The sequence below is a fragment of the Orycteropus afer genome, unplaced genomic scaffold, assembly GCF_000298275.1.
Source record: "Orycteropus afer afer isolate SDZICR_OR568_19922 unplaced genomic scaffold, OryAfe1.0 scaffold00001, whole genome shotgun sequence".
In the NCBI taxonomy this organism is placed as follows: Eukaryota; Metazoa; Chordata; class Mammalia; order Tubulidentata; family Orycteropodidae; genus Orycteropus; species Orycteropus afer.
Window position 1 is genome coordinate 9,398,899 of NW_006921588.1, and position 10,206 is coordinate 9,409,104.

The 10,206-nt window shown below is 37.2% G+C and overlaps 1 protein-coding gene across 1 annotated transcript in view; it reads right to left on the reverse strand.

The window, feature by feature from the left end:
- Nucleotides 1–10,206, reverse strand: part of FAM171B (family with sequence similarity 171 member B) — a 63,226-nt gene that overhangs the window by 15,106 nt on the left and 37,914 nt on the right. Inside the window, exons 2-4 of the mRNA XM_007959742.2 lie at nucleotides 3,789–4,022; nucleotides 2,462–2,554; nucleotides 1,284–1,442 (exon numbers count right to left, since the gene is read on the reverse strand). Coding sequence (XP_007957933.1) covers nucleotides 1,284–1,442; nucleotides 2,462–2,554; nucleotides 3,789–4,022 — 486 coding nt within the window. The remainder of the gene's footprint in view (nucleotides 1–1,283; nucleotides 1,443–2,461; nucleotides 2,555–3,788; nucleotides 4,023–10,206) is intronic.

The window sequence follows — 10,206 nt, forward strand, 5'->3', positions numbered from 1 at the left end:
GTCCAATAGAGCCTGGTGGAACCACTGAGACTATGGCCCCTAGCTGCCCTTCAGATCTGGAATTGAACCCACACCTGTGGTTTCCAGCCAAACAAAAGATAGGCATATGAGTTGAACACTTACCTCAAGTAGATACACTCCTTGGAGAGAACAATCATGGAAGAAAGAAGGGCTGTTTTGCACAGGAAGACAACTCAGGGGACAGGAGTGCATGGAAGGATGGACACAGGGAAGAGGTAACTCTGGGGAGGAAGTGGGAGGGGAGCTGTTGCACTGTGGTAAACTGTGGTCAATCATGAGACAAAGTATATGCGAACTGCTGTATGGAAAGTGAATTTGCTCTGTAAACCTTCACCCAAATCACAATTTTATATATATATATATATTAGTGCTGTTGACTCCAACATAGCAATGTTCTCAATACTCACAGGCAGGGAAATTTTACAATAATTTACTCCAATCTCTAGCTTTCTTTTAGGAATTTTTTAGAATTGTAAATACATAAAAGATACCATTTGTCATTTTAACCATTTTTTAGTGTCTATTTTAGTGTCATTAATTACATTAAAAATATTGCACAACCATCACTATTTACTTCCAAAACTTTTTTTTAATCACCTCAAACACAAACTCTGTATCCATTAAGCAGTAGCTCCCTGTAACTTTTTTTAATATCATAACAATTGAATCTTCTGATCAGTTTGATAAGAATGACTAGAAGATCAAGTTATGAAAAGATAAGTATAAACTTCTTAGAATCAAATACTCATTTTTAAGAGTTTTTTTTTTTTCAATTTGCAAAGTTATATGGTAATCCTAACTATTTTTCTATACCATGTTTACCTCCTTTGAATCAAAATACCATGTAAATAAAATTTCCATCAATTTGAAATGCAGAAGACTCTGATAAGCATAGTGCCTAAGGCACTTGACTGCTCACCAGAAGGTTGGCGGTTGAAACCCACCAGCCACTCCTCAGAAGGAAGGTTGGGCAATCCTACTTCCGTAGTGATACTGCCTAGGAAACCCAAGGAGGGGTCGCTATGAGTCGGGGCCGACTCGACGGCAAACAACAACAACAACAACTGGTATAATTTTTTTCTTTACATCAAAAGAAATTGCTTATAAACATTTTGGTAAGTATATTTGCTTTTCAAGATGACATGTATCCTCCAAAGCTTATTTAAATACCATATACCTAAATAACTCAAATAGTATTTGCTGAAAGTTTCATGTACTAAATATACTAAAAATAATTACATTCTGTAAGAATTAGATAATACCTGATTTATTGAGAGTAATTCCCGTTGTATACAGAAAATTGTCCACTTTCAAAAATTGTTGTAGGACGGTAAGATAGCCTGTAACATTGCTTATATGATGGTTGTTGGGCAGTTTAATTAAAGCTTTTGAAAACTGAACACTTGGTTGAGATTTGGCATCTAGAAAAAGGAAAACTCAATAAATAAATAGACAAAGCAAATACACATTAAGTACAGCACCACTGATCAGGATATTTTGCTTTAAAAAAGCAGCTGGTGACATAGTGCCTAAGGCATTTGACTGCTAACCAGAAGGTTGGTGGTTCAAACCCACCAGCCACTTCTTGGAAGGAAGATGGGGTAATCTACTTCCATGAAGATACTGCCTTGGAAACCCAAGGAGGGGTTGCTATGAGTCAGGACTGACTCGATGGCAGTGAGTTTGATTTTTGATTTAATTATCTTGAAGCATCACCAACATTTCCTCATATAATTATTATTTGAAATTCATAACTGACTGCTATAAGAAATCACACATACACTTTTTTTTTTTAATCACACGCCTTTATATTTGATTCTGCTGCCCAGTATTTCTTCACCCTGGTTTAATGACCATTTAAGGAGAGTGAGGTAGTGATGAAACTCAACTTCATGGTTGGTAATGCTGAACTGGAAGACTTATAACTTAAGTCTTTATTCAAAATAAAGCTTTCTACATTATCCCCCTCAGGATATGCAAGTGGGACAAGTCAGGTCTGCCAGCAGACTTGAAACTACCCAGTTGTCAGGCCACCCCACACCCGCAACAAGATGAGTGCTGGAAGTCGGAATGAAGGCGATCTGCAAACTAGAGAGCCTCAAAGGTCTGAGGGACAGGTGTTCAATAATTTTCCCAATTTCGCCGAACACAAATGTTCCCAGAGGAAGGGTAAAAGACGTGACTTGGAATAAAACATAGAAGATGTCTTTCCATTATTTCCAAAAGTCAAATTCTTATTTTGGGGGCTAAAATTATAAATGAAAAAATTATCCTATTCAAGAAATTCATACTACAGTTTTATAGTGAAATAAGACTCACCCCTGATTAATCACCCCTGATTAAGTTTTTCCCAAGTTATAATCAACGTTGATTCATTAGTGAAATACAGTTACATCATAATCACTTCACATAATGTCAGACAGAGAAGTGTTGTACTTACCAGCTAATTTTCCAGTAATTAAAACAGTGTCTTCAAATAGCCATATATTTGCTTGGCTTTGTGGGAACAGTGAAAGTGTAACTGATGAATATACTGTGAAATAGAGCACAATTAGACATTTTATTAAATGCGGGGGAAAAAACTGGGATAAATATAGTTCTGTTCCAACAAGTCCTGGAAAGTGAGGAAAAAAGCAAAGTGATGGAAAGAGCGACTGCAACCGAAGGAGGAAGAGGTCGCACGGCATGGAGAGTGTGATCACTATCACTGGGCTGTAAGTGCACAAACCACAGTATTAGGGAGCGTTTCGGTGTGTATATTTTTGTCATAAGTAAAGTTTCTTTTTTAAGTATAATAAACAAAAGACCACTCACCCCCCAAGGCTCAATTTTCAGCCAAGCAATAGACAGGCCGACAAAGGGAACTACAGAGCCAGGGAGGCACTCACTTCCTAGAACAATCCACACGAGATCAAAAGAGCAGTGTCCGCCCAGAGATGAAGCTCAGAAGGCAGCAGGGGACAGGAAAGGAGGAGTGGAAACGGGAAACGCGGGAAGGAAGTGGGGAGTTTGTTACATTTCGGGGGCTGCAATAAATGTCATGAATCAAAATGTGTACAAATTGCTGAATGGGAAACCAATTTGCTCTGTAAACTTTCACTCAAATCACAATAAAAAGTTGAAAAAAAAGAGGAAGAAAATGTAAAATATGATGGAAGAGGAAAAAAGAGTCAAAATAAAGTGAGAAGAGGCCATTGAGTATCTATCTCTATTTTCTTTCACTCGTATTTTCAGTTGCTGTCTTTCCCATCAGGCTGTTGTTACTGTGCACCAGGAGCACCGCCACAGCTTCCTAGCCAGTGTCCCAAATCCCTTTTAGCCCTGGCTTCTGGCCTATTCCTTAACACACATCTGGGTGAATCCCATTTCCAAACAGCTTACACTCAGTGTGCTCAAGAGTCTACATAAAATGCCTTATTATTTAGCACATAAATCTAGAATGTTTGTCTAATATTTTCATAATACCATCATCTGGCCCCACTTAATCAGACCCACGCTGCTTTTACTTATGATTTTGGCATGCCAATCCCCACACTGCCACCTGCAGCCAAGCTTCCTGGCATAGCAAAGCCCTTTCTTGCTCAGAATTCCTTCAGTCATCTTTCTAATGAAAGGAAAAACACCTTTATATTTTCTTCAAATGGTCACTCTCTTCTAGCCTCTTTATATTGACTTCACATAAGCATTTTCATTATGCCAGAACAAGAGATTTCCAAAACAGGAGAAAAACTCTACATTTAGTAAAGGCAAAACTTTTCAGTGCTTACTTGGCATTCTTCCGGTCTTCCAAGGCAGTGGTGTCAACACATAGCCATCTTTGTACGCAATAATAGTTAAGCTGAGCCCTAGTTTATAGGGTACGTTTATCAACACTGCTCCATTTTTTTTAGTCACCGTGGAACTTGTCTTCGTGTAGTTTACAAACACTTCTACAACTGCTTGACTCAAGTACTGACGACTGATGATGTCATTGACTTGGACCTTCAGCCTAAATACAGATACTGGAAGGAAAAAAAAAAGAAGTCACAAATTACAGTATATTAGATCCTAGAATTCATATGCCACTACGTTTTAAAATGTCCTTCAAAATATCTGAATAACAACAAAATTGTTGTTAAGCTTATGAAATGCTTATGTAAATATGGATAGATAGATAAAGAGTCATAAAAACATTGCAATTAATTCATTATTCTTCTTAAAATGGAATAAATTTGAATGCCTATTATGAAAAAGCGGGAGCTCTGGTAGCATAGTGGCTAAGGCACTTGACTGCTAACCAGAAGACTGGTGGTTCAAACCCACCAGCCACTCCTCAGAAGGAAGATGGGGCAATCTACTTCCGTAGTGACACTGCCTCGGAAACCCAAGGAGGGGTCGCTATGAGTTGGGTCCGACTTGATGGCACATAACAACAACAACAACATTATGAAAAAGCACATATTACTCCCTTTTTCCCATGCCAAATAGAATAAGAAAAAAAGGAAAGCAGTGAATAACAAGAAGACAAGAAAGATTATTTCCTCAGGAAAAAAATATTTTTACTTCCTCTCACTAATTTGAGCACTATCAAGCCATACAGATTTAATATTAATTCCAAATATGTCAAAGTTATTAGAATAAAATACCATCTAAAGAAACCAATCAGCACATGGCTAGCTCTTTATTTTCTCTGTCTGGGGAGCAGGGAGTGTTTTCAACTCCAAATACAGAAATATCAAACAAAAATCTTTCTCTGAAATATCAAAAAAGTATTACCCGTTGAATAGATAAGAATACATATCAATACCCTGAGGGATAAGAACTCAAGTTTTCTTCTAGTCACACCTCCAAGCTGACTCCTCAAGTAGAGACCTGGCCAATGTGTTGATACTAAATCACCAGTATAGATTTCAACTTTGTAATGTTCTGGAAAAACTGCATTTACCAATGATAATTTCTGGCTGAAAAAAAGAACTTGTATCACAATGAAAATGACTTTGTAAAACATGTTATCACATCTTGGCCAAAGATGCTTTCTCTTCCACTGTGAATGGCTCTGCAGTCAGTCAAGGTCCATCTCTGGCATTCTAACATGTGATCTTGGGTAAGTTACCTCGCTAAGTTCATTTGCTCATCTATAGATAATACAATAGTAACTACTTTGAGGTCATAAAATGAAATAATGAAATTAATGTGATCAGTACAGTGTTTAGCTGTCACTTGATAAATGTGAGCTGACCATTATTACAAAGAGCAATTATTACTCCACAATGGAAGGGCACTGCACAAACACCAGTCTGTTGGTATGAAATACCCCAGAAGGACTGATTATGCTGCTGCACAGATGTTTATACAAACCCATTTTTACTCAGAATAATAATTATTTGTCAAGAGCAGTACATGAAATAAAAAATGGTCACATGTTGATTAACCACAATATTGCTGGAAACTGTTGTTATGCCTTGTCTTTTCTAACTTTGTTAAAATACACTGGACTTTAAATTGCTCTTGAACTATAACAAAGACTTTGTCAATACAATCAGAACCACTGTAATATAATAATCAATCACCAGGCCTAGGGAAGGTACAAGCCAGCAAGTTAGAAAAGAAAATAGCTCTGATCCTTTCATCAATTTAAAAATGAGGCTAAATGTTATTCAAATATTGGTTTCTGTATTATTAGCCGCAAACATATATTTTGCATATTTCCTGTTATAAATGACAATCTTTATAACAATAATAATAGCTAAAATGTGTTGAGGGTTAATGAGTCAGACATATGTTAATTTTTGAGTACACTGTTCCATTTATTCTTCAAAATAAACTTCATTAGAGAGATACTATTGTTTTCTTCATTTTTATACTGGTAACTGAGAATGAGAGTTTTGTAAATTAGCTATAGTCAACCCACAGTTATATTGACAGAGAGCTTCCAGAAATGCAAGCTGGATTCAGAAGAGGACGTGCAACAAAGCATATCATTGCTGATGTCAGATGGATCTTAGCTGAAAGCAAAGAATACCAGAAAGATGTTTACTTATGTTTTACTGGCTATGAAAAAATATTCAATTGTGTGGACCATAACACATTGTGGGTAACATTGAAAAGAATGAGAATTCCAGGACACTTGATTGTACTCATGAGGAACCTGTACATAGATCAGGAGGCTGTCATTCAAACAGAACAAGGGGATACTGCATGGTTCAAAACCAAGAAGGGAGTGCGTCAAGGTTCTATCCTTTCATCATACTTATTCAATTTGTATGCTCAGCAAATAATCTGAGAAGCTGGATTATATGAAGAAGAACGTGGTATCAGGATTGGAAGAAGACTCATTAACAACTGCAATACACAGATGACACAACTCTGCTTGCTGGGAGTGAGGATGACTTGAAGCACTTACTGATGAAGATTAAAGATTACAGTCTGCAGTATGGATTACACCTCAATATAAAGAAAACAAAAATCCTCACAACTGCTCCAATAAACAGCTTCATGGTTGAAGGTAAAAAAGACTGAAGTTGTTAAGGATTTCATATTACTTGGTTCTACAATCAACACCAATGGAAGCAGCAGTCAAGACATCAGATGACATACTGCATTGGGCAAATCTGTTGCAAAAGACCTCTTTCAAGTGATGAAGAGCAAAGATGTCTCCTTGAAGACTGGTTAGGTGTGCCTAACCCAAGCCATGGTATTTTCAATTGCTCTTATGCATGTGAGAGCTGGACAATGAATAAGGAAGACCAAAGAAGAGTTTATGTTTTTGAGTTGTAGTGTTGGACAAGAATGCTAAGAGTACCATGGCCTGCTAAAAGGACTAACAAATCTGTCCTGGAGGAAGCGCAGCCGAAATGCTTCTTGGAAGTGAGAAAGGCCAGACTTTGTGTCACCTACTTTGGTCATGTTGTCAGATGGAACCATTCCCTGGAGAAGGCTATCATGCTTGGTAAAGTGGAAGGTCAATGAGGAAGGGGAAGGCCCTCAATGAGATGGATTGACACAGTGGCTGCATTGATGGGGTCAGATATAGCAAGGATCATGAGGCTGGCACAAGACTGGGCAGTGTTTCATTCTGCTATGCACAGGGTCACTGTGAGTCAGAGATGACTCGATGGCACCTAGCAACAACAACAACAACCCACGGTAGACAGAAGAACACCAACTTGGGATTGTGTTTCCTCAAAACTTGTGCTCTTAAACCTTTGCAGCACAAGTGCTTAATTATACTCTAAAAGCACCTTTATTCCCAGTTTAGAGTGTGGTGTTGGGAAGAACTGATTGGGAAAAGAAGAGAGATGCTGTTGTTATGTGCTGTCGAGTTGGATCCGACTCATAGTGACCCCTCCTTGGGTTTCTGAGGCAGTATCACTACAGAAGTAGATTGCCCAACCTTCCTTCTGAGGAGTGAGAGAGAAAGAGAGGATTATATCCTGAACTAGTAAAAAGATGTAAAAAATAAAACAATTGCCACAGGTGTCACAGTAGAACTCTGTTCCACAGGGTTTTCAATGGCTGATTTTTCGGAAGATCACCAGGCCTTTCTTTTAAGGTGCCTTTTGGTGAACTTGAACCTCCAACTTTTTGGTTAACAGTCAAGCTTGTTAACCATTTGCACCAGCCATAGACTCTTATACCCTTGACTGTCATGCTTCAAAATGGGACCATTAGTCTTTCTGAAATACTGTTTATTTCTAGAATAGCAATCACATATATAGTCACATGTAAATACTGGAATAATTCTAATGAAACACGTAAATAAATGAAGCTCTGCTTCCTCAGCATTTTTAAAAATAGCTTTGTATGAACTCTAATTATTGGTCAGTAATCATTACTATCATTTTTAACATAAATTCAGAAGCATCAGTAACAGATCAACAAAGCCTTGGGCCTTGACTCTAACTGTTCTCAAATTATATTTTCAGTCATAATATAAATCTAGTGAACTACTATTACTTTACTCTAAGTAAAATGCCTGTGACAATTTAAAATTTTGAAAAAATGAAGGGCTAGAAATAAAATATGTTCCTGGTGCCAAGCTTTGCATGCATATTATCACAAAAATCTCAATATAACTTTGTAAAATATGTGATATCAATTCCATTTTTCCAATGAGGAAATGAGGGTTCAGAAAGATTGTTCAAGTCCTCCTTGAACCCTGTAAAAATGAGTTTTGAAAATTAATTCAAGGATTACATCATTCACCATCAATGATAACTTTAATTCTAATATAACATTAATTAAAAGAAAAAAAAGTCTGCCCAAACCACACACACATGTTCACACCAAACAATGTCCTCACATTCAAATGGAAATGATAAATCTTGAGTTAGAAAAAATAAAATAAAAAGTTGCAATATATAAAACTAAAAGTACTTGAATGTTATTGTTGTGCCGTTGAGTCGGATCCGACTCATAGCAATCCCTCCTTGGGTTTCCCAGGCAGTATCACTATGGAAGTATATTGCCCCATCTTCCTTCCGAGGAATGGCTGATGGATTTGAACCGCCAGCCTTCTGGTTAGCAGTCAAGTGCCTCAGGCACTACGCTACCAGAGCTCCCAAAAGTACGTAAATAGTACTCATAAAACAAAATACTTGAAGAGGTCCACTGAGTACAAAGGACAAGTAGCTACTGCGATTCAAAATAACTGCCCCAGCTGCAAGGCCCCAATTTCCTCATCAAAATGTATTGAACTACTGGCATAACACACCTGACTAATACAGCCAGGCAAATTCTATGAGGACCTTGAAGTGTGAATGAAGATACACAGAGGCGAAGGGCTGCTGGAGCTGAATCGTTTTACAGGAACGTCTAGAGCTCCCACCCACTCGTGCTGCCTACCTTCCTGGCCCCTCCCCTCCTGCTGATCTGTGAGATACATTATCCTTCTTACAAATTCTCTTTATTGCTTGTAGACAGAGTCAGTTTCTATTGCTTGTTTCCAAAGAACCTTAAATGACAAAAGTTAACAGGTGTAGATATCAAAATTTTAATAAGCTATTCTAACTTTTATAAGAGAAGTGAAGGAATGATAATGTTATCAGTGATATTCTCCGAGAGAGAGACAGGACATAAGTAAAAGATAAGGGAATTGTGATTCTCTATTAAAATTTGATAATGGGTCTTATTCAAACCAAACGTACCTACAATGTCTTCTTCGACACAATATTCAGGACTGGAACTCAATAGGGGTTCATTTGCTTCAAAGATTAATTTCAGAAATTCTCACTCTTTGGATTTATTGACAAATTCTAACATATAATAAGATACTAACTTAAATTCATTGAAGAAAACAAAGAAAGAAACCAAGTTTATATTCTCCATCTGCTTCCTCCTGGTAAAAGTACAGTTGCCAAAATAAGACACTCTAAAACCTCCTGATATTCTGAAGCTGGGTTTGATTAACAGCATGTTTTCTAAATTGATTCCTAATCCAAAATGGATGTTTATCATTAAAAATGCTGAGGAAGCAGAAAAACCAAACTCACTGCTGTCTATTCTATTTGAGTCATAGCAACCCCTCCGTGGGTGTTCAAGGCAGTATCTCTACGGAAGTAGATTGCCCAGTGTTCCTTCCGAGGAGTGGCTGGTGGGTTTGAACTGCCAGCCTTCTGGTTAGCAGTCAAATATGAATAAACTTCAATTTTCTGTATTTCACCTTGGAAAATGATTTCAATATTTACTGTGAACATAAATGTTTCATATATAATAACATTAATAGATTTCATGACACTATAAAATTCAAATTCAGATCAAAAATGATTTGCAAAGATCAAATCTTTAGCTATCAAAATCCTAGTATCCCTCTGATGTACAAAGTTTCCTTGAAAGAATGCAAAGTACTTTAGAGGAGTTCCACAATGTTCCTCCCAATGAAATAAGAGAAGTAAAATGTATCTTTTTTAAAATAACAAATATTAAGGAGGTTTGCTGACCCATAAAAGCTCAAGGACAGCTTGAATCTAGGTAAAAGGGAATATTAACATACTAAAAATCACTCTCCGGGAGGAGATTTAACACTATTATGAGATGTGGTAAGAGCCACCATCTTTGTATCCTATACTGTGCATGCTTAACCTGCAATTATATAAAACCGTATGTACAATACCAGAAAGATGTTTACTTGTGTTTTATTGACTATGCAAAGGCATTTGATTGTGTGGATCATGACAAATTATGGACAACATTGAGAAGAATGGGAAT